Here is a 24,603-nt window from a genome sequence, read left to right on the forward strand (position 1 = left end):
CTTGGCTGGAAGGGGGTTCGCTGAACCTGTGGTTTTCCATGGCAACTTGGTTTCCCTTTTTCTGAAAAATGCAGTGCCCCAGTCACTCCTCTGGGCGTGAGAGCCCCCTATGAGGGTGGCAGCTGGGTTAGGGGGTGGTGCAGACCGAACGCCCTGGGGTGGGAGGAGGAGAGGCTGGGGAGCACGGGCACTGGGGCCTCGGGTGCCGGCCGGCCCTGCCTGGCTCAAGGCTGGAACCGGGGTTCTCCCCACCACGTGGGCCGCGTGCCCCAGCTCACCGTTCCTCTGCTTTGTGTCTCTGCAGATCATGATCGAGTTCTGCCCTGGGGGAGCCGTGGACGCCATCATGCTGGGTGAGTCTTCCGTGATCCCGTGCGTGTGCCCCGTCGGCCCTGTCCAGGACTGGCGTCCTTCGCTCCCCACCCCGTAATTCACGTGGCCTGTGGAGCAGCTCCCTGCTCTGTCCCGTTTCGGGAGCAAGGGTTGGGTTCTTGGAGAGAACGCAGGACACTCAGTGGAAGACGAACATGTCCCATTCAAAAGCCACGTGTCTTCAAGCGTCCCCTGCCCGACCCCACAGCACTCTTGCGGGGAAAGGGAGCCACCTGCGGGCGGTTCTTTGAAGAGTGGGGATCCCCACCCATTTTGTAAGAGCTTCATGGGGATGTTGTCACGTCTTGACGTCCCAGGCAAGCTTGAGCAATACAAAAAATACGTTAGTAATCGCCTCTACTTTATGGATAGTCAGTACATGCCAGAGTCTGTGGTCGCTGCCTGCATGTATGTTATCCTCACGTGTAAAATCAGAAAGGGGGATTACCTCTGTTTTCTTCTTGACCAGATGATGCTTAGGTTAAGGAGCTGGCCCAGAGTCACACAGCAGAGCAGAGATGTGAACCCAGGTCCGGGTGGCCCCGCTCCTGATGGCTGCCCTCCAACCCCTGCATCGTCGCTGCTCTGCTGGCCTGCTGGGCAGTGGGTGGAGAGGCCGAGGGTCTCGGGCCCCAGAAGGTGGAGTGACCTGTTCAGGATTCTGGGGTGGCTCAGGAGAGGAGAGCCTCAGTATAACGTGGCGCTCTTCAGCCACTTTCTTATTGTGAAGAAGGTGTCCCCCCGAGTCTGCCGCAGGAATGTCTCCAGTTTGTGGCAGCCCTTTCCTGTCCTGGGCTGTAGAAATGCTGCCTTCCTTGCCGAGCTCGTGCCACTCCCAGAGTCCCGGGTGGGTGATGACAGGAGGGAACAGGAGACGGGCACTTGTGATGTGGCCCTTGGCTGTGCTGTCTCTCAGCAGAGACTGCCTTTGAAGGTCTTCATTGTTCTGGGTGGAATCTAACAAAATAAAACTGGTGGTCTTGTATGAGTTGAGACTCTAGGATATAAGGAGTCAAAGACTATTCAAACTGGTTTGGGGGAAACAAAGGATGGGGTATATGGGAGGGGAAATTTATTTGTACAAATAACTGAAAACTTCAAGAGTGTCTGGTTTCAGGCACAGCTTGATCTAGGAGTTTTTTAAAAGTTGTCATAAGAACTTGGCTTCCTTCTCTAACTGTTGGCCCCACTTTCCTCTGCGTTGGCCCCATTCTCATGCTGGTCTTCTATTCTTGGTGACAAGATGGCTATGGGAGCTCCCGCCATCACATCTGAATTCCAAACAGTGGGATAGAAGAAGGGAGGGAAGGACAACTCTGCAAACACACACTCCACTGTCACTCTTTTAGGGAGACATCACAGAAGCCCCTCAAGACACCTCCATTTACATCTCATGGGGTAGAACATAGTAACACATGGCTGGAAGGGAGGCTGGGAAATGTGGTCTTCTAGCTGGGTGGCCATATGCTCAGGTACTAACAAAGAAGGGGAGAGTGGGAGCCAGCCAGCGGCTTAGCTGAATAAGGCGTGGGGGAGAATGTCAGAGATGGAAGAGGCCTTTATGCATACCAGATCCTTGACCTCATTCACAGCCGGGTGTGACCCCAGGCTACGCTCAGTCCGCAGGCAGACTCACTGCCTGCCTCCCTGGCTCAGTTCTGGTGGAACTGACTGCTCCAGCTCCTGGTGGTTTTCTCCTTGTTCGTGGCAGCAGTTAAAGGAAAATTGCCATCGACGTTCTAGAAATCAAGGTGGGAGAAGAGAAGCTGGGATGAGAGCCAGGGCCTGGTTGTGGCTCTGTGACGAGGGGCTGACTGTCCCTCAGACGCCTGCCCGCCTAGAGGGGCTCTGCCCATGGTCGTCTCCCGATCGCCCTGCAGAGTTGTGCAGAGGAGGAGTGGGCGGGGGTCTGTTCAAAGTTCCTCTCTTGGTAGCCGTGGGGCCGGCCCCTGTGTGGGGTGGGGACAATGTGCACGCGCACGGCTCTGTGTGGCCGTTCTAGTTTGTTGACACCCAGGTCCTGCCGATCCGGTTGGCCTGGCCTTGCCAGCTGGTAAACGTTTTGTCTCCTGCAGAGGAGCTGGTGAGGGCGAGTGGGATGTGGCTTCAAAGGGGCTTCAGACGCATCTGCAGTGTTGCAAATGTTTTTAATATGAAGAAAGTATTCAAGTGGTGCTGTGTAATCAAAAATTAATCTTAAAATGTATCACACTATATGATTCCAATTATGTGACATTCTAGAAAAAGACAAAGCTGTAAGGACATAAATTGATTGCTTAGGGGCTGGAGATGGGGCTGGAAGGTTGGTTTCAAAGGGGTACGGGAATTTGGGGGAGTGTGGAAATATTCTGTATCTAAATTGTGGGGATGTGACTGTATACATTTGCCAAAATTCATAGAACTGTGCACCTAAAAAAACATGAATTTGACTGTATGTAAATTATAACAATAAACTGGACTTAAAAGGGTATGCTGCTTACCTCATTGGGGCATTGTGAGAATCCAATGAAATAATGCACCCAAGTCCTTAGCCCCGTGCCTGGCACACTGTAAAGGCTCAAAAAGCAGTGGTGATGAGATTGTCATTGTCATCATCATTTTGATCCCTGTTTCATTTATATAAGTGCATCGGACACGAGCATCACACATTTCTGACATTTAAAAAAATTGCTGCAGATCCTGCAGCATAATCTGAGGACCACACAGCGATAGTCAGCTTTATTGACAGGCCTCCGTGCTGAGGAGCTGACACCCATGTTGCCAGAGCCCTGCCCACGTGGGTTGGCATCATCCTACCTTACAGACCAGGAAACGAAGGCTCAGAGAGGTGGAGCGACTTAAACGACACGGCTAGCGAGGGGCAGCGCTGAGCTTGCTGCTCCGTCTGTGTGACCCCGAAGGCTCTGGGCCTGGCCCCCAACTAGGGGGGACATGGAGGTTAAGGATGAGGCCACAGGGACAGGGAGCAGTTGTGGACCCCAGAGAGAGGACGCCTGTCCGGAAGCCCTGCTCTGGGCCCAGGCCTCCCGGGGCGGGGCAGTGGCGCCTCCACCCTGGCTGTTGTGTTCGTCTTCACCAGGCCTGAGGGGCCTGGCCTGGTGGGTTCCTGGCCAGGTGCAGAGTGGGACACAGGCAAGGGCTGCACTAGCCAGAGGGTGGCCCCAGAGCAGGGCCCTGGCTGGCCAGCCTTGGAGCCTGCGGTCTGAGGACCCAGCAGGCCAGGCAGCGGGGCCTCACCTCGCCACAGGGGCTCAGGTACCCCAAGAATAAACAATCCCGACAGCCACATGGGGAGCAAGCCCAGGACATCATCGTGGGTCTTCTCTCGGCCTTCCTCCCGCCACACCCACAGTCCCTCATGCTGTCCTTCCCGCCTCCCTGACCCATCGAGTCGGGAATCCTTCCTCTCTCCGCCCTGGCCACCATCTGGTCCTCCTGGACTGCCGTGACGGCCCTGGCCGAGCTCCCTGCCCGCTCTTGCTCCCCTGCAAGCTCTTCATTCAGTGCACCAGAGGGAATTTTTTAATTGCAAAAACCAGATGGTCTCTCTGCCTCGCTTAGAGCCCCTCCTGGACTGCCCGCTCTAGTTCAGATAAAACACGGCCTGTAGCATGGCCCGCAAAGGCCGCAGAGTCGGGCTTGCTGACCCTGACCTTGACTCCACTTTCCCCTTCAGCCGGCAGGGGTCCTTCACACATGCTGTTCCCCCTGCGTGGAATACCCTTCTTCGCGGTCCTCACTTGCTCAGAGTAGGGCTCTGGCATCTCTCAGTGGACTCCGGGTTGTACGGAGCATGTGTACGTGTCCCCGATGAGCATGCAAGAGGCTCTTGGTGACAGCCCTCCACCACCCCTCACCTTCCACGTTCTGGCACCAGTTGACATTCTGTGACACCAGCTCGTGTCAGCCTCCAGGTTTTCGCTTCTGCTGGTTCCGTTACCTGGAATGCCCCGGTCCCCCTTTTGTCCTCTCAGACACATTCAAGACACGGCTCGAATGCCCTTCCTCTGGGGAGCCCCCCAGTTCCCAGGAGGAGGGGTTGCTGCCCGTCCTGCCCTCCCACGCGCCCGCATCCCACTCTCTTCCGAGCATTTCTCACTGTTTCCTCGTCCCTCTCTGTGTCCCTGCACCACGCGTGGAGCCTGACATGGAGCATCACTCAGTGCCTGCTCCCAGCACAGTCTCTGCCTCTCAGAAGGGTTGTGTTGACCAACCCTGAGTCTGAGCTCTGAGCCAGACTGGCTGGTCTGAACCTCAGATCTTTGACTTCTACCTGTGTGACCTTGAGCAAGTGACTTGAGCTCTCTGAGCCTTGGTTTCCTCATCTGTAAAATGGGGTGATAATTGTGCCTGTGCCGTAGAGGATGAACTAGGTAATGTGAGTGCTCAGACGTGAACCTGGAGCACTGTGAGTGCTCCAGGAGGTTGGTGGCTGTTGTATTTCTGTACCTGGGGTGGGCCTGACGCTCCATTGCCTGCAGCGATCGCTTGCTGACCTGACGACCATTCTCCTCTCTGTTCCCAGAGCTGGACAGAGGCCTCACTGAGCCCCAGATTCAGGTCGTGTGTCGCCAGATGCTGGAAGCCCTCAACTTCCTGCACGGCAAGAGGATCATCCACCGGGACCTGAAAGCCGGCAACGTGCTGATGACACTCGAGGGGGACATCCGGCTGGGTAAGGCGCGGCTGTGGGTGAGGCGGGCGCCCAACCTGGTCTGGGGGTGTCGGCCTGGCTTCTGAGGGCACCGGGGGCGAGTGTGGGCTCCTCACTCCCACAGCCACCCAGGATGTTGACATCCTCGCCGCCGGCCCTGGGTCACAGCCACGCACAGTTCCTGGCGGCTTGGTCTAACCCCTCGGTTCTCCACCAAGGGCGATTTTGTCCCCCAGGGACGTCTGGCAGTGTCAGGAGACGTCTTTGGTTGTTGCATCTTGGGTTGGGAGGAGACCCTGGCGTCCGGCTCGTGGAGGCTGGGGATGCTTAGTGTCCCACGGCACACAGGACAGCCCTCGCCATGGAGAGCCTTCCCGCCCTGACGCCAGCAGAGCGCGGTGGGAGGCACAGCTTGGACCCGTTGCTCTACCTTCCAACTGAGAAAAACTGAGGGAGAGTGACGCTGGAGGGACCACCCTGGTCCGTTTCCATCCTAATGGGAAACGGTACACCAGGCATGGATATTGAAACCTTTTCTCCTCTCTCTGTTGTTTTTTTTAAATTGTGGTAAAATACAGACAACATAAAATTTACCATCTTAGCCATTTTTAAGGGGACAGTTCAGTGACAGTAAGTGCATTCACATTGTTGTGCAGCCATCGCCACCATCGGTCTCCAGAAACCTTTCACCTCCCAGACTGAACTCTGAACTCATTGAACACAATCCCCGTTCCCCTCCCCCAGCCCCTGGCCACCGCCGTTCTCCTTAGTGTCTCTGTGTGGTTGACTCTTCTAGGGACCTCACATGAGTGAAATCCTATAGTAGTCGTCCCTTTGTGACCAGCTTATTCACTTAGACAAACGTTCTCCAGGTTCATCCATGTTGTAGTGTGTGTCGGAATTTCTTTGTATTTTTAATAAGTCCTTTTAACCAAATGACACGTCCATGTGTCCTTTGCTCCCACCCCTCCTTTCTTCATCCACTCCCAGAGACAATTGCTTTGAACTCTTCTCATATTTACTCCTGCCTTGCTAAATAATATGCCTGTAATGCTATTTTTAAGTAATGATTTTTATTGTTTGATAATTATACAAAATTCACCCGGTACAGGAAAGTTTAAAGGGGAAAGCCAGAAAGTGCCCCTGGGCTCATTACACAGATGCTGGCGCTGGTTGTCAGCCCACATACGTCTGCGTGCGTCTCCGTGAGTAGAAGGATGTCAGATGGAGAGAGGGTTTAGAGCGTGTTAGGAACGATTCAGAGATGGTACTCTCTTGTTCATCCGTTTGACTGCGGTCAACTCCTTCTTCTGTTGACATCCTCCTCTGATAGTTAAATGGTCTCTTCATTTGCACCCCACCCCCCACCCTGTCCTTCCAACATGGACGTGTCACTATTTGCAGTTCCCCGGTGGTCACCCTCATCTCTGTAAGGACCACTTTAATTGTGTCCACGAGAAACTGCCTGACCGTTGAGCCCTGTCATCGAGAACTGCAGGCAGTCATGAGGGCTGGGACGGAAGTGGGACAGTGCAATCTAGGGCCTCCTCTGCAGCAGGAGGGCGGCTCCCACATCCCTGCTTTAGGGCTCTGGAGCTCAGAGAGGGTGAGGACCTGCCGCAGGTCACAGAGCTGGCGAGGGCAGAGCCAGGGCTGACCCTCAGGGCCGCTGCCATACCCATGCACTCGCCTCCAGGAGCGCCGTGAGCTGACTGAGGGGATAGGGTAGGGCTGGGGCTCGCACGATGGCTACAAGACCAGTCGGTTCTGAGATCTGGTGCCTCTCCGTCCTGAGGAGGGCTCCTCACACTCGTGTTACTCGGCAAGAGCTGAGTTTCTGACTCAGTAGGTCTGCAGTGGGCCTGAGAACATGCATTTCTGGCTAGCTCCCAGCTGAAGCTACTGGTGTGGGGGCCACGCTGGGAGAGCCACTGCTCGAGACGCTCCCTCCCCAAAGTGCAGGCGGTGGCAGCGTCAGCATTACCCGGGTGCTGGTTAGACGTGCTCAGTCGTTTGGAGGGTGGGGTCTCTCTGCCCTGGGGCCGCAGGGTGAAGGGCTTTCTCATATGGGACATGAGCAGGGTCACACTGGGTTCTTAGCACACGGACTCCCTGGTGCTTGCAGCGTCTGTGACCCTGGGGTTCAGCCCACATCCCCTGAAGCTTTTCCTCCTCTAACTCCTTCTCTTACCTGGAGTGGTTAAGAGCATGCACCCGAGTTCAAATCCCAACCCTGCCTCTGGCTCCGTGACCTTGGGTACGTCACTTGACCTTGCTGCCTTTTGATTTCCCCATCTGTATAACTGGTGTGATGATAAAACCTCCCTCAGAGGGAGTGAAGCCAGTTACAAGAAAATATATATAGAGAGAGAGAGAAGAAGCTCTCTAGGGGGGCGAGCTGTGATTCCTGTTGTTGCATCAAGTGTCTCCTCTGTGCCAAGCCCCGGCCTGTGCTGGGCTCTGGGGACGGAGGAGAGGAGAGTCCCAGGCAGTGGAGAGTGTGGGCGCATCGGGGCTGGGGAGGGAGTGTGCAGGGAGCATCCATCCATCTTGCCTGGCCTGCAGGTTGGGGTGTAGAAGAGGCTTCGTGTGAGAGGATAGTTCGAGCGGAGCTGTGAGACTGGGTTGGTGTCTGCTGGGGAACCCAGGTTGGGCAGGGCTGTCCAGGAAGAGGGAGCCTTGCGGGGCAGAGGCGTGGAGGTGAGAAACAGTGGGGTATTTTGGTGGGGGGGGGGGAGGTGAGAATAAAAATAACACACATCTGCTGGGTTTATGAAGCACCGCTAGGTGTCAGACAAAGCACCTTCTAGACAGCATCTCATTTAATCAGCACTCGGGGGCCACCTGGGGGTGTGGGGTGGGACGCCACCCGGCACAGGTGAGGACAGTGAGGCCCACAGTGAAATGAGATGCCCACGATCAGAGCACGAGGGAGGAAGAGTAGCAGGGTTGGGACTCGGCTCTTCCTGACTCCACAGCTGCCCGTGGACTGGCTCAGGCAAGGGTGGAGGGAGGGGGACCCGGAGGGAGGGGCCCGGTCAGGGCGTATCTGGGGAGCAGAAGAGAGTCTCATATGCTCTGGGGAATCCGAGGGGACCTTCGGCTCAGCCTTCAAGAACCTATCAAATGGAGGAGGCAGAACAGACAACCTGGGTCAGGACTGGCCCAAGGCGCCAGTCAGAACAGGGAAGCCCAGGGGTGGGGGCAGGGGTGGAGGGAGGGCCCCAGGAGCCTGGAGCTGAGATGTGCCCAGGGGTTCTTGTTTCCCATGCTGTCTCCCCGGACACGCCCCCTGAATCTGGTGGGCACGGACATGCTGAGCAGACTCCAGAATCCCACTCAGCCTAGCAGAGCATGGGGTGGAAGCAGGTGGTGCCCCTCGTTTCCAGATGACTTGGCATATGCAGCTGAGAAAACCAGAAAGCCAATTAAGGAGGAAGAAAAGTTCAGGGAGTCGAGTGTGTAAGTATTTACACAATTGCCTGGGGCCCCAGGAGCCGGAGTGTGGACGCCTGCCGAGGCCTCATGTTCTGTTTTGGAAAATCCTTCTTCCCCCTGGGGCCTGGAATCTGCAGCCTTGGCGAAGCAGTGGAGGAGGCCCCCGGGACGGGGCGGCGTCTGTCTGCTTTCTTAGCTTCCTGGGACTGTCTTGGACCCCTGGGGGCACCCCCCCCATGTCCTTATGGAACTCCGGGGACGCATGAGAGAGCTGCTTAGCAGATCTTTCTCCCGAGCAAGGGCAGCACCTCGTTGGAGACACGGTTCAACAGGGTGGGAATAAATGAGGAGCAGCGGGCTGAGCTGAGCAAAGCACGGGGTCAAGACACAGACAAGCCAGGTCCGAATCCTGGCTCTGCCCCTTCCGAGCTGGAGAAACATGTCTAACTGTTCAAACCTTAGTCCTTTCATCTGTACAGTGGGTATAACGACAGAACCTCTGCACGGGCTCATTGTGGCTAGTGGGGTGAAGTGCGCAGAGGACTGACAGAGGCTCAGGGGTATGTTCCCCTCTGTTACTAGGCATTTTGCTTCTTCCTTGTGTCAGATATTCACTTCTGTCTAGGATTTCAAACTTCCTCTGAGATTCATTCAATAGTTGCCGAGTCAACACAAGTTCCAGCTCGGGTGGGTGTGAGGCAGTTCTCGATGGCCACTGGGGAGCCATCTGTGCAGAGAGAAAGGAAGGGGCCCTGCCACCCGAGACGGCTAGGATGTTCGATGGAGGGTGGACTTTGAAGTCCAAAGATCTTTGTTCTTGTCCTGGATCTGCCACTTGGCACTGGGTGACCCTGGGCAAGTCACGTAATCCTTTGGAGCCTGAGTTTCCTCAAACTGAGCATAGGCTGACAGTTCCTGCCTCATGGAGTTGGTGTGACGATTTGATGCGACTGTGTATGTAAAGATCTGCTGGCAGCCAGCGCATCACAGGGGACTAGAGGGTGTTAGGTTTCTTTCCCGGGCCGGGGAGGGTCTCAGAGCAGCGGCTGTAAGAAGGAATGTTCCCCATTCTCTAAAAAGCCTGTGTTCCTCTCCCCAGCGGTGCTTGTCTGAGGATGGGAGGTGAATTTCACAACTTTCGGGGTCTTTCAGGTTCCAAGCAGAGGTCTGAACTGGCCTAAAAGTCCAAGTGCAAGCAGAGAGCCTGGCATATAGTGGGTGCTCCCTAAACAGCAGCTTCCAGCATTGCCATCACTCTGTCAGTTTGTGATTACTGCAGGACCCTGAATTCCCGAAAGCCCCCAGTGTACGGAGGCCTGGCAGGTGGGCCTCCTCTCACCCCCATCTAGATGCCAAGCCCTCACTTCTGTTTGCTGTGGCCAGCAGGCTGGGGCCCTGGTCCTTTCCCTGTGGCTCCCAGGTACTGAGTGGGATGATATGAAGTAATTCATTTAATCCTCAGAGACCACTGAGAACATTTTACAGTGGAGGGATCTGGCACCTAGGGAGGTTAATTAATGTACCCAAAGTCACACAGCTACTAAGAGGAACAGCTGGGGTTCAGACCGACGCATCTGGCCCCAGAGTCCGTGTGCTTAACCACTACCCTCTTTTAGACTCTTGATGGCAAATTATAAAAACCCGTCTCCCCTGATTGAAGGCAGACAGGAGAATGTGTGTATGTGGTATGTGGAATCATGCTGGGCAGGAGACACAGCTGGGCAGTGAAGTGAGTTGGACCCTGGAACCCAAATGCTGCCGAGCGTGTTTCTGGCCTCCGCCTTTCTCTGCATATTGGTTAGGCTCTGGGACCCCTTCTGCCCCCAAAGCTTCTGGCAAGGTCTAACTTTACTTTCTTTTCTCAGCATCACCTGCAAGATGAACTGACCCTCCCCATTTCAGGTCTCAGAGTCAGAATCCCAGTGAAGGACTCTGATTGGCTCAGCTTGGCTCAGGGCAGATCCCTGGACCAATCAAGGAGGCCCAGTAAGGAGGGCTCCTCTGATAGGCCCCGCCTATGGCCAGTCTCTGAGAAGGAGGGCGGGGTCACAGGGTGATGGGGAAGGCTGCCCTTGCGCTCAGGGAGCAGCGGGGTTGGGGCGGGCGAGGTGGTGTCCCAGGAGGAGAGAGGATTTGGGCTGATCAGAAAAACAGTTATCCACCACAGACAGCCTGTTGGAATAAACCCACAAGAGGAGGAGTGTGGAGGGGTGGGAAGCAAGAACAAAGGACTAAATTTGTGATTGAGGTTGAGGGAGAAAATACCAGAAAATACAGGGTTATGTGGGGAGAAGAGAGTCTATCCGAAGACGGAGGGGAATGAATGGGAAAACAGAGGCTTCCCATTAGTGGTCACGTGTGTCTGGTTGCCACAAAAACAAAAGAAAAGAAACATAGAAACAGAAAAATAGAGCAATACTTCCAGTCTCACATTTGGCCAGAAAATATGATCCCCATTTAATGGATGAGGAAGGCGAGGTTCAGAAACATGAAGCGATCCGACTCAGATCACAGCAGAATCTTCTCGTTTCCCTTCCTGGGACTGTTTCCATGACGCTCCTGGGAAGACAGATCACCCAGTAATTAAGAGAAGTCCCTTGGGTGCCCTGGTGGCAGCCTCCTGCTTAATGAGCCCAGGTGTGCCCTTGGCTGTGTAATCACAGGAAGGAGGCCCCTGGGGTCCCAGGGCTGGGGGTGGGGATCTTTGATTCTCCTGATCCACCCCCATTTCAGCAGGTCCCAAACCCTCTCTAGGCTTCGCTTCCCTGTCTGTACCTGAGGGCCCTGGCTCGTGTCTGTCCACAGGGCCCCAGCTGGCATTTTGGACGGGACAGTCTTGGCTGTGTAGGAGGTGCGTGCCCCTGGCTCTCCCTCACTAAGTGGCAGGAGCACTCTGGTTCATTGTGACGACTGGCAGCCCCCATTCGTTTCCAAACACTTCCTGGGGCAGGTGGCACCAGCCTGGGTGAGGACCACCCAGAGGGTTCTCAGACCTAGAATTTGAGGGGTGAGCCCTGATCATGCCAGACCACGGGCTGGCCCAGCATGGGGTGGAGGGCTCAGGGGAGGAGGGGGCGTCAGAACGACCCCTTTTGCCTTTAATTGGCCTGGACTGTCTGGGAAAAGGCTCCTCTTATCTTGGGCTCTTTTGGTGGCTTAGAGTTAAGGGGACAGATGAGAGATTCTCATCTCTCAGTTCACTGCTTGTGTATGTGCATGCTCTGTAATGCATTTTACACGATGTATGTAATTTTCTGGTTATAAAAGTAATATATGATATTTATACATGTATGGAAAGATATGTACAATGATATTCATTTTAGCAATATTTGTAACAGCGAGAAATCAGAAATGATCCAATTTGCTCCACTAAAGGATTAGGTAAATAAGTTATGGTACCATCATATGGTAGAATCATCTTTACATTGTAGAAAATGGGAAATCTCTTGAAAAGATGTATATACATGCTGTGAAGGGGGGAAAACAAGTTGCAAAATAGTATGTTGAATCTGATTTCATTTTTTAAAAGCAAATTCATAAAAGTTACCACTTTTAGTTACATATATAATTTTTATTTATATAAATAAATACATCTGGAGCTATATGCAGCAAACTTGTGTTTGCTAGGATTGTGGAGACTTTTTAATCTGTAAATGAATTTTTGATAAGCAGCATTGCCTTGGTAATGAGAAAAATGTATATATATGAATGAGTATAGCGAGAGGCACAGTCCTGCAGACTGTTTGGAATAAGACCCACAAAGAAGGAAATTAAGTTCCCCCTAATCTTGCCAGGGTGCCCCACTGCCGGCTTCCTTGCAGGCTTTTTTCTGTGCACAGAAAGGGGGGACTACACAGTGGTGAAGAGCACAGACTTAGCATCACGTCCATCCTTAGAGCTGGGAGGCCATCCACAGGTTCCTTAATCTCTCTAAACTTCAGGTTCCTCGTGCGTACGATGGCCATAGTCATTTCCCTGCCCCAAAGGGTCCTGCATACAAAGGTTGCACCTGGGAATACGTATGCCGATGATCCACAGAACGATGACACGCGTGAGTCTCTGCCCGGAGCTCTGCGCCTGCTAAGTTCTCAGTAAATACTAGTTTTTATTAGAGAAACATTATTTTTTTTTAAGTTGGGACCATAGTATACAGTTTATCAGTCTGCTTTTTTTAAGTAATACCAGCCCATTTCCCCCATATCCTTAAATATTCCTCAGAAACATGATTATATTTTTCCTGCATTCCATCACCTGCACAGACCATAATTTGCCCATGAAACCCCTAAAGTTGGGAATTTGGGTTTCTTCTCCTGTTATTCTCTTAACAAATGCAGTGAAGAGCATGCCTGTTGGTGGATCTTTGAGTCTCTTCCTGTAATCATACCTGTAGGAGGAATTCTCAGAGTAGAGTATCGGGTGTGTGCACGGTTCAGGTTCACACCTGCCGCCCGTGTGCCCTTCAGGCTGGTTGCACGCGTTTCCACGCCCTCCCCTCCCCCAGCAGAACGGGAAGCGCTTTCACCACATCCTGGCTCCCGCTGGGTTTTACTTGAAAAAGAAAAAACAAAAACCCACAAACCCCAGAACTGCCGTATACATTTTAGCTTTTTAAACTCTTAAAAGGCGATGCATATTCTTTATCAGAAAGATTTTGAAGAATAAAAGTGTATAAAGTAAAAAATATAAGGCCCCCTCAGTGCACCGCCCCCACCCAGATCCCACTTCCAGGGAGGCGGTCATTAAGTTTGATGTGCAACTTTCCAGACCCTTTTCTGTGTTGTGGGTGTATGTGCCCACACAGTGTGCATGTGTCATTCGCTTAAGATACGACTGGAATCACGCTGTACGTTCTGTTACGTGCGTCGGTCAGTCGGCAGCATGTTCAGGGCAACGTGTTATGGACGAACTTCCAAGCTGGTTCATACAAATGTCGCTAAGGGCATCATAGTATTTCAGGGCGGGTGAACCCTAACTTAGCCAACCGGCCACCAACCAAGCTCTAGCAACAACTTAGGTTGTCTCCAATTTTTCACCCTTTCAAATAATGCTTTTGTGAGCTCCCATACATCTTATAAATCTGGTTTTGAGGATCTATTTCTAGAAACAGAATCGCTGTCAAACATATTTATTTATTGTCAAACAAACCTAGTGTTGTCATTTTTTCCTAAATATATGTCAGTTCAAGGCATTCTAGCAAATCTGTGTTCATTTATTCAGTTGTCCATTCAGTGACCCCGTTTGTTGAGTGCTTCATGTGCCAGATGTGGTGCCAGGGGTACAGCTATGGACAAAGCAGAGGTGGTCTCTTTCCTTGTGGAAATGATCGTTCGTGAAGGGAGAGGCCCTCCCTGCCTGCTGCCCTTGTCTCTGGTTCTTGTTTAAAGTGGGAGAAGGTGGCAGGGGGTTGGGGGACGTCTTTCCATCAGAGGAGATTGCCTTGTGAAAACCCCCGTTGAATTGTCCAAGGGCAGCCGTCCGCCCGTCGGGGCCGCCCCTCATAAACTCCACTTAGGGAGCAGACGGTCGGGGCCACCCCTTCCCTGTGCCAGGGGAAGCCCGAGGTCCCAGGGCTGCAGGGAGGGGCCGGGCCCCTTCTTGTGGAGCAGAAGGGGAAGTAGCAGCTACCCAAAAAACTGGCTGGTGCTCAGGGAGGGCCCTGGGGACCAACTGTGTGTCATTGTGAAAGTCGGTGGTTTCTGCTTTTCCTCTTCCTCCTCAGAGAGGGACCAGCGGGCCAGGGTGGGGCTGGCAGTTCCAGTCACCCTCCTGGGGGCTTCACTGAGTCTGAGAGGCAGTCACTGTGTTCAGAAGATTTCCTGGGGTGACGTGTCAGCCATTGTTGGTGTTGGCAGGGGAGGTGGGGCCCAGGCTGACCCAGCAGGAAGGAGGCAGCCCGGCCCCCCATTCTTACCCAGGAGCCCCAGGGGGCAGTGACTTGCCCAGGCCACCTGGGCAGTCAGCAGCAGAACCAGGGCTTCACCTCTGTTTCTGGGTCTGCAGCTCCCCCTGCAGCGGCTGCTGGTCTCACCCTGGGAGGTGATAGCTGCCCCCTCCTTGCAGTGGCTGGACTGTCCCTCTGAGGGCTGCCATCAGCTGATGGAGCAACTTGTGCAATCAGCATTGGCTGGGCTCAGAGACCTCACAGTAACCCTGCAAAGTAGCTCTGCATTGTCACCACCCCAGTGTCACAGACGGGAAACCGAGGGTCAGAGGTTTGGGACTGTCCTGGCCCGGCCTGTCTCCCCGCTTACTTGCTTCCACCCGCCTCTGGCTGTGCCGCCCTGCCGCTCCCGGGGCCCTCCAGCCCATTGTTTCCTCTGCTGGGAAACCCTTCCCCCAGATCTGGACCTCCCGGCTGTTTCTGGGGGCCACCACCCAGCACTCCACACCCCTCTGCCCTGCCTTCTCCCTGTGGGCCCTTCTCACGCCCCAGAGTCCCCAAGAATCACGTGGGGTGTGCTGAGGGCCTGTTTCCACCACGGGAATAACAGGCTGCACAGGGGAGAAGATGCCCAGAACAGTGCCTGGCCCAGAGCAGACGTCCAGTTAGTGTTTGCTGGACCAGTGAATGGCTCGAGCGACTCAGCCTGACTTCTTCCAGGCCTCCCTCCCGCTCCCCGGCTCTCTGTGCTCAGCCCCCCGCAGACTCTCCCCCACACTGCACTCCCACCTTTCCAGCATTCTACGCAGTTATGAAGGGATCCTTGTTGGCGTTTATCTGATTGCTTTCTTGGTCCACCTCTCAACTGGGAGCTGCCCGAGGGCAGATGGAGTTGGCTCTTGGTCCTCATTGCAGCCTCCGCCCCTGGCTGGCTCCTGATGGCCTGTGAATACATAGACGCACGAACCCAGGAAACAGAAGCCTGGGGCCCAGCTCTGAGAGCGTTATGCTCCCTCCTGCTGTGAATTGTGAGTCAGACTGAAGCTCCTGAATACAGCAGCTGTCACCTGACGGGGTCTGGGCCCGCCCGCCCGCTCGCTTCAAGACCCGGCTCCGGCAGTCAGGACAGCTCTGCCGTTCCGCCAGAGGCTTCCAGTTACGCCTCACCTCCCCGCTTCTCCCGAGCTGTTTCTTCCTCCTGAGTTTAGTTTTTAATCAGATGACTGCCCCTGAAGACTGGGGAGAACCTGTCTTTGTCTCTTTTGCTGGATTCTTCTCTCAGCAGTGGGTGTGTGAAGCCTGGCGTGTGTTTCAAGATGCACCTTCCTTATATATTTTCTGTCAGTCCTGAAAGTCATACATGTTCATCGTAGCAAACTTACAAATTGAGAAAAGTACAAGGCGCTCGCCTCGTCTCACCATCCGCAGACAGCCGTTTACGCAAGCTGGGGTATCCCTTCCAAGTCAGTTCAGTGTATATTTTTGCCCTTTTTGGGGAGAGGGGTATAATTCTGACCATACAATATCTTCAACTGTGCATCTCCCCCTTTTCCCACTTAACCTTATGATGTAAATATATAAATAAAATATTTTAATATTGCATTAAATATTAAATACATATTTAATGTTCCATATTGATATGTATTAATATGTATAATTCAGCATTGAAATATTGAATAAAAATACTTCAGATCCAGTTGTAATGAGTATAAAATACTGCACCGTGTGGGGTGTTTCACACTTTTCTTAATCTGTTTAGTCGTTTACCGTTTACCTTATCTTTCTTTCCTCTCCTCATTTCTTAGTTTCTCTTACTCTGTGTGTGCACATTTGATACACAATCTTAAATCCTTTTTGGAAAAGACAGGACATGTTATCTATGGTCTATAAGAAGCTTTAAAGGCACTGCCTCAGTTTTGCGCAGGGGCCGTGTCCTAGCCGCCCAGGCTCATCCGAGGTGCGATTGTTGCTGATGACGATCGCTCCCGGAGAGCTAAGCGATTCTGGTTGTTTTTAATTTGTCACTAGTACAGTGGCACTTTGATGAACATCCTTAGGCCTAATTTTTAAAATATTTAAGATGATTTCATTAGGGTAGATTCCTAGATTTGGAATTACTGGATCTGAAGAATATGGGTATTTTAAAGGTTTTTGTGATTTATTGCCAAACTGCTTTCCTAAAAGGCTCTTCGGCGTAGACTCTGGTTAGCAAGCAGGAGCGTCTCGAGGCGCTCTTACAGCAGTAGCTGTCTTGTAATGATCGCTCATTTGCCAGATAGAAAATGGCATCTGTTGGTTGACTTGGAACACATGTCTCTGAGTCCACATCACGGGCTCGTCCCCGAGGCTGTGGGTGGAGGAATGTCCATTGAATACCCTATCTGAGATTCTGTCTTGCAGCTGACTTTGGTGTATCTGCCAAGAATCTGAAGACTCTGCAGAAGCGAGATTCCTTCATCGGAACGCCTTACTGGTGAGTCGTGCGGCTTCTGCACATGGAATGGTGGACTGCGTGTCAAACCTCAGACTCCCCAAGGTGACCTCTGGCTGGGACAGAGGGAGAGCACAGAAGGCCAGGGCTCAGGGCAGCCTGCTGGGTCTGAGCCCCGTCTCCACCGCTTACTAGTCCTGTGACCTTCATCAAGTTGCCTAGCCTCCTAGTGCCTCAGTTTCCTCATCTGTAAAATCAGGGAGATGATACAGCACCTACTTACTGGGTTATTGTGGGGGATTAAATGGCCTGATGCACAGAGAAAATGCTCCATTAATAACAACTCAACTGGAGCCCCTAAAAAATGGTCCAGTTCTTGATTAATTCCACAAATACGGGTTGAATGCCCAGCATGGGGATGGGGCTGTGAAGACGAACAGTACCAGTTCACTTCCTCCCTTCGTGGCAAGTCTCCCTGGACTTCTCCAGTCCATCATGTTTCCTTCTTTTCTAAAACTATGGCTTTTTTAAAGACAAGCTCGCTCCCTCAGCTTCCCACCTGACTCCTTTCTGTTTTCCGGTGTGTGACTTCCCCTTAGAGTTAGGCCCTTGCTTGCTTATTACTCACCCTCTCTCTCTCTGTCTCTCTCTCTCTGCCCTTTTATTCCCCTTTCCCCTTTCCCCTTTCCCCCCCATCCCTTCTTTGCGCTGTTGTCTTCTCTCCACCCCTCCCGCCCCCGTTTCCTTCTGGGCACCTTCCCCTCGGCCCCACCCGCCCCCCAGGACTCTGTTCTGGATTGTGGCTGCCCTCTTGTGGTAGGCGTCGGGACTGCAGCGGGACGTGGCGGTGGAGCTGCTAGGAAGGCATCTGTGTGAAGACCGTCGTCAGGAAGACAGTGGGATGGAAAGTAGTGCAAATCCTGATTGGGGAGTGCTGCCAACCCCCGACCCGGACGTGTGCTGGTCCTTGAGCCTGAGTCTCTGAGAAGCGCCTGTGCAGGCCATGTTCTTAGCCCTCTGTTGTCCCTTGGTTGGTTCAGGATGGCCCCCGAGGTGGTGATGTGTGAGACCATGAAGGACACCCCGTATGACTACAAGGCTGACATCTGGTCCCTGGGCATCACTCTGATTGAGATGGCCCAGATCGAGCCCCCGCACCACGAGCTCAACCCCATGAGGGTCCTGCTCAAGATTGCCAAGTCGGACCCTCCCACGCTGCTCACCCCTTCCAAGTGGTAAGGAGCAAGGAGGCCTCCCTGAGGGTGTTTGCTGGACGGCCAGCGGACCCAGGACGCAGGGCAGGTGGGACTGGGGATGTGGAGTGCCAGGGCTGTCCTGTCACTGCCAGCCTCCAAAGTGGGGGTACAGTCAGGGCCTGGGGTCTGCAGGCCTTTCTGAGCTCCCAGGGCCCTCCACGCCTCCTCCTTCTGTCTGCTCTCCGCGCGGGCTGTCCGTCAGTCTGAATCAGCCAGATCCGCGCTGTGGGAAGGAGAACCCGAGTGAGCCCCAGCGGCCGTGCGGCACAGCCCCGGGCTGGCAGTGGGCTCGCACTGAAGCCCCAGCCCTGCCCGCTTCACTGCCCCTCGGATTTCCACGCGCCCGGCTGTACAGTCATGTCCGAGGCGAGAATGTCATCGTGAAGCCCCATCGCCTCCGCTGTTGGGCTCTGAAGGAACCCTTTGTCCTTTGAGGGGCGGGTCCGGGAAGCACACGACTCCCGGGAGCGGAGTCTGTGACACGGGGAGTTGCCTTGGCTCTTGCCGGGCTCAGAGCTCACTGCCACCTGCCCCCCCCCCCCCCCCCCCCCCCAGGTCTTTAGAGTTCCGAGACTTCCTGAAGACAGCCCTGGACAAGAACCCAGAGACCCGGCCCAGCGCTGCGCAGCTCCTGGAGGTGAGTGGTTCCCGGCCGCGGGGTGGCTGCGCGCCCCCCGGCCCTGCCCTGCCTCTGGAGGCCGAAGATGGCTGAGATCACCCAGTACTGGAAGCTGGAGCCGTTCCTCCCGCAGCCCGGGGGACGGTGTGCACCACCATTTACTCATCCACCGACATTCCCTGGGCGCCTCTTGAATACCAGCTCTTGTGCTGGGCGGGGTGTGGTGAGGGAAGCCCCGCTGAGCCCTGTCCTCGTGGGGCTTATGTTCTAGTAGGGGGACAGGTGGCAGACGAGCAGATATGCGCACGTTAGAGGTGGCGATAGGGGGCGATGGAGAAAAATAAAAGCGCAGGGGACCGGCTTGGGAGGGGCTGCTGTTCTATAAAGGGAGGGTCCGGAAGGCTCTCTCTGAACAGACACCCAAGGGAGGCGCGGGAGCGAGCCCAGTGGTACCCGAGGGTGGAGCCAAAGGCCTGGACAGGAGCATGATTGGGGCAAGCAGGGGCACGCGGCCAGGTGGGGGAGCAGGGGTGAGGGAGGGGGGATAGAGAGGCGTGGGTGTGTCCACCCCCAGGGGTGCGGATGCGCTAGGAGGACGCGCAGGACTCCGCGTAAATCGCGCCGCTAACACTCACTCCATCGGAAGGATACAGAGACGGTGGCCTGTGGGGGGAGCAAGCGCGGGCCTCCGGGGTCCTCTCCCCGTGGAGTGACATGGGATGCACTTAGTTCCCCCCACGACGGGTTGGGACGGCCCGTGTGAAGTCTCCCAGGGCAGCCCATTAGTGTCCCGGGGCTTGTCCCCAGGCAGCCTCTGCATCGCGCGCGCTGACGTTGCAGGCGCAGAAGGCAGGCAGGTGTTCAGCCCGAACTGCGTTGTCTGCGCCCACAGGTCAGGCAGATGCGGCCCTCGTGCCGGTTCCCCGGTGGACCCTCCGGTGCCCCGGGCTTCCACAGGCCAGCCGGGAGCCAGCGTGGAGGCAGGCCTGCGGAGGAGAGCCAGGGCCTCGTGGGCCCAGGCCGGGACTGGGGCTTCGCCCTGGATGCGCAGGGCTCCCTGAGGGTTGGGAGTAGGGAGACCGCCTCTGACGTCCGCTTCCAAGGGTCCCTCTGGCTGCCGTGCGCGGAATCGGGGAGCCCAGCCGGCTGATGGCCGACGGCCGACTCTGAGCGTCTCCTTAGCTGGCTCTGTTGCCCTGGGGTGGGAGAGCGGAAGATGGTCTGCCTGAAGCTTCTTGAAACACTGGAGGTCGCTGTGGGCACCCTTTGCTGAGCTGAGCCTCGTGTTCTGAAAGCTGCACGCACCGCCTGCCCAGCTGTCCCCACGTGCCCGTGCCCCCACTGCCGATGGGAAAGGAGGAGGGAGCAGGCCTGGGTGGTGGGAGGGGCTGCCCCTTCACCACCTGTCCATGCTGGTCTTTCCACCTGTGCGGCAGCCTCTGACGTGCAGTAGGAGGAGAGGAGGAAGAGGCCACACCAAGCGCTCCAGTCTTTCTTTGTTTCTTTACGCTTTTCCCAAGTACCTACTGTGTGCCAGGTGCTGGGCCTGTGGTCGACATTCTGGGCTACAAGTGCGCCCCTCTGCAACGACAACACAGTGGTTGGAAAGTCCTGAGTTCAAATCCCAGCTGCACCCCTTACTGGCTGTGCAACCCTGGGCGAGTGACTTAACCTCTCTGAGACTTGATTCTTGCTCTAAAATGGGGACAATAGCCATGCCCCGCTTCCAGGGTTGTGAGGGTTGAGTGAGAAAGTACTGTAAAGCACGTAGTTTAACTGTTAAGCACTGTGCTCAATGAACGTTTGACTACTCGGCAGTCACGGTTGTTCCTTGTGGATTTCTGTGATGTGTTTGAAAGCGGGTGTCTGGAGTATCACAGCCCTCGTTTTCTGGGTGCCGTGGTTTGGAGGGGCAGCCTGGGGAGGCGGGGTGGGGGGGGCCCGTCAGAAGCAGAAGCTCTGAGCTGCTTGGGGCCGATTGTTTCCTGTGGCAGCACCTCCTGGCCTGATACATCCGGCCTCCAGGACATTCCGCCGCCGGGAAGAGACCAGCTGCCCTTCATCCCCACACGGCACCCCAGAGCCCCAGCCTGAGCCAGGAATTTCCGTTCTGTAGTTGGGAAACATGTCCTGCCGGAGGCTTCTTGGCATAAGACAGAAAGGGTGGGAGAAGAAAGGGGAGCTCTCTCGAGAGGCAGGAAGGCCCTGTCAGAGCTTAGGCTGCTGTCGGCTTTTTCCAGGTGCCCTCTTATCTCTCAGTTAGGGGGGCTGGAGAGTTAGGCCCCCTTAGGTTGGGGACCGAGGCCTCGAGCCGGGAAGTGGCTTGCCCCGGGTCACCTGGCTTTGAGTGACAAAGAGGCCCAGATCTTGACTTCCCAGCACCCCCTGCCATGCTCCCTCCTCGGCCCTCAGGTCTGCCTGCTTCTGGCAGGTTCCTCCTGGCCCCTCGTCTTTCCGCACATTTTGCCTCGAACTGACTGACACACGCCCTGGGTCTATGGTTCATTCATTTACTTGTGCAGATCTTCTTGTTCGGGACCGTGTCACGTCGTGATTAGCAACCCAGGCTCTGAAATCAGGCTTGCCCACCTGGAATCTGAGCCGTCCTCACTCTGTGCCTCAGTTTCCTCATCTGTAAGACGTGGATGGTGCTCACTTCACAGAATTGTGAGAGTGAATGAGATGCTCTGTGCAGTGTTTGGCATGACAGCTGTCACGCATCAGGTGCTCAGTGCACACTTGTTGAATTTGTTTTGAACCCGCCCCCCGCCCCCCCGCCCCGCACAGTCACAGCCTTCTTACCGAGATCGTCGGCACCTTCCACAAGTTGGACATCGTGGTCAGCTCAGGCCTCAGTGCTTGTCTTGCTGGACCCAGGGCAGCAGCCACAGCCGACCCTCGTCCTTCTCACTGGCAGCCCTTGACCTCCAGGTCTCCACGCCTAGTCACGCCCTCTCCGTCCCCTTCGCCTGCTCCTCTTTGCTCCATCTGATTAGCGTGGGGGTGCGCCAGGGCCTTCGCTGTGTCCCCTCACCATGATGACCTCATCCGGTTTGTACCAGCTCCCACGTTTGTGCCCTCCTCGCCCCAGATGCTCACATCCAGCTGTGTACTCCCCTCCCGCCTTGGATGTCCATGAGCATCTCAGACCTAACATATCCGCAACGGAGCGCCCTCAGCTTCCCCCAGATTCGCTCCGCCGATGGCTTTCCAGTCTTGGTCCATGCAACCCCACCCTTCCAGGGGTCAGGCCTGTACTGTGCAAGCATCCTGATCCCTCTGTCCCTGGCATGCTCCATATCCATTCTGTCAGAACATGCCCAGATCCTGACTGCTTCTCACCCTGCCGTTGTAACCCCGCAGCCAAGCCGCTGTCGTCTCTTACTTGGATCGTTGCCTCTCATGGGGCTCCCTGCCCTCCTTCAGTCGACTTTCAGCACAGCGGCCAGAGGGAACCTTTAAAACATGCATCAGCTCCTGTCCCTCCTGGTCCAAAGCCCCTTAATGGCTCCATCTCACTCGCAGTAAAATCCAGAGTCTCTAGGACCTGCCAGGGCCTGCGAGATCTGCTCACCTCGACCCCTCCCACCTCCTCTCTCCCTGTTCGCCAGCCACCCCGACCTCCTCGCTGTTCTTCCAGCACCCCAGGCACACTCGTGCCCCAGGGCCTTTGCACTGACTCTCTATGCTGCCTGGAATATTTTTCCCCCAGTCACCTCCAGGGTGTCTCTTCTTCATGCCACTGCTCAGGGGTCAGCTTCTCAGGGAGGCCTCCCCCAACTGCCTCATGTAAAACTGTGCACCTGCCACACCCCTATATTACTCTTTCTCCTTTTCCTGCCCGGCGTTTAATTTTCTATGGCACATAGTGTGGTTGTGGATCACTTACCTGTTTAAGTTTGTTGTTGATCTCCCTTCTCGGCACGTCAGCTCCCTGAGGACAGCAGTCTTGTCTGTTTTTGTCACTCCCGAGCATCCAGAATAGTGCCTGGTATGCAGAGGGTCCTCAGTGAGTATTTGTTAAATACGTTCACGTAAGCGTTACGTAACCCTTTCTCCATGCCAGGTGCTGTTCTAAACATTTAGCAAAGGTTAACTAGTTTACTCCTCACAACAACCCTATGAAGTAGGTACTATTCAGATCTCCATCGAACAGTTGATGAAACTGAGGCACAGAGAGGTTAAGTAGCCTGCATGAGGCCCACAGCTCGTAAGTGACAGAGTTGGGACTTTGGTCCTGGTTGTCTGGTCCCAAAGCCTGCTGTCTTGACCGCTCTGGTGAACTGCCTCTCTGAATGAATGAAGGAGAGGAAGAAGGAGGAGAGAAAGAGAGAGATGGAAGAAGGAAGGTGAGCAGGGAGCGAGGGAGGGTTGAAGAGAAGAAGCTGACACCTGCAAACGTGAAAGCTTTCGTAGGCCTTTTCTAAGGCCTGTCTGGAGTGTAGCGCCCTCCCCGCCCCTCCCCTCCATGGCTGATGGTTTCTAAGCACATGGAAACAGGCTCGGGTTCTTGGAAGAGATGTCTGCAGACGGCAGGAGAGGTCCTGGCCGGAGGGCAGTGCTGGTTGGCGAGTTGTGCGGCATCTTGAGGCTTCCCACAGTGACAGCCCCAAACAGCTTCTCCTCTTCCTGAGGGAGCAGCCGGCTGAGTTCCCCCCTGACCTGGGCCTTCCGCGGGGGTGCCTGAGAACCTTTCCGGGGCCCCGTGTGCCCAGACCAGCCCATCCCCGTACGGGCAGACAGCGTGCTGGGCCGTGGGGAAGGCGCCCGCCCTCCCGTGCAGGCTTTGTCTCTCTGACGGGCCTGGCACTTTGCGGCTGGGGAGATGTCTTTCTGTACAGATCCCTGGAGGTAACGGGGCTGACGCAGTGGGGGAAGTGGCTGTGCCTCATGTCCCAGAGCAGTTTACAAGATGGTGTTCCAGGCCTGATCAGCCACAGGAGGGCCTGCCCTGTGTGCCTGCCCCGCTTGCCCAGGGATTCCAAGAGCCCTGCTCACTTGCCCCTCCATCAAAGGCTTTCTTCCCTGTGGATTGCCCCTCCACTGCCTGGGGACCCTGGGGTGCTCCAGGGAGGCAGTGGAGCAGATGGTTCAGCCTCAAGGAAGCGAGGCTCCTGGCCTGGCTGAAGAGCCACTGATTTGGTCGACACGTGGTGAGCCCTGACGAAAACCTGGTGTTGCCAGTAGCCTGTGCTTGTGGTATTTGTTCCTGCCACATCTGCTTCCGCCACTGAAGAGAAGTGTCCGGTGGCTCCTGGCTTAAGTTCACATGTGTGAGGTTGCACAGCGTGAAGCTCAGCAGCCTTTGGCATTTGTTTCTCACCCTCGGTTCCAGAAGCTGTGCTCTCTGGGGATGCGGGAGGGAATAGGGATAGCTGGGAGTGCAAGACTGGTGCCTTAAAGGCTTCTCTGATTGTGACTCTGCTGGTGGTGGTGGTGGTGGTGGTGGTGATGGTGGTGGTGGTGGTGATGATGTGGTGATGGTGGTGGTGGTGGTGATGTGGTGGTGGTGGTGGTGATGTGGTGATGGTGGTGGTGATGATGGTGTTCGTGATGCTGCTGCTGGTGGCAGTGATGATAGTGGTGACGATGGTGGTGATGGAGGGGATGCAGTATTGATGATGATGTCGGTGATAGCTACCATGGTTTGAGCACTTACTATAATGCTCAGCACAACCATACTATTATTCCCAGTATGCAGATGAGCAAACTGAGGCTCAGAGAGGTTGAGGGACTTGCCCGAGTTGGTGGTGGAAGCGGGATTTTATCCCAGGTAGACTGGCCCTAGAGTCTTGAGCCAGTACTCTTAACTGCTATACTCTCTTGCCTCCCACGATTAGTAAACCCTAATTAAGGGTCCCACTCAAGACTTTGGAGCCACACAGCAGCCAGAGTTACACCTTTAAAGCGTAACTGTTAATATCACTGCTCTGCTGCAGCCCTCCGGTGGCT

At 55.0% G+C, this 24,603-nt stretch overlaps 1 protein-coding gene across 2 annotated transcripts in view; it reads left to right on the forward strand.

The window, feature by feature from the left end:
* STK10 (serine/threonine kinase 10) overlaps nucleotides 1–24,603 on the forward strand; it is a 107,644-nt gene that overhangs the window by 47,211 nt on the left and 35,830 nt on the right. For both annotated transcript variants that reach the window (XM_023617241.2, XM_070233897.1), the window contains exons 3-7: nucleotides 305–353; nucleotides 4,898–5,047; nucleotides 16,746–16,818; nucleotides 17,817–18,011; nucleotides 18,588–18,669. In XM_023617241.2, the coding sequence (XP_023473009.1) occupies nucleotides 305–353; nucleotides 4,898–5,047; nucleotides 16,746–16,818; nucleotides 17,817–18,011; nucleotides 18,588–18,669 (549 nt within the window). The remainder of the gene's footprint in view (nucleotides 1–304; nucleotides 354–4,897; nucleotides 5,048–16,745; nucleotides 16,819–17,816; nucleotides 18,012–18,587; nucleotides 18,670–24,603) is intronic.

The sequence above is a fragment of the Equus caballus genome, chromosome 14 (genome assembly GCF_041296265.1).
Source record: "Equus caballus isolate H_3958 breed thoroughbred chromosome 14, TB-T2T, whole genome shotgun sequence".
NCBI classification, from domain to species: Eukaryota; Metazoa; Chordata; class Mammalia; order Perissodactyla; family Equidae; genus Equus; species Equus caballus.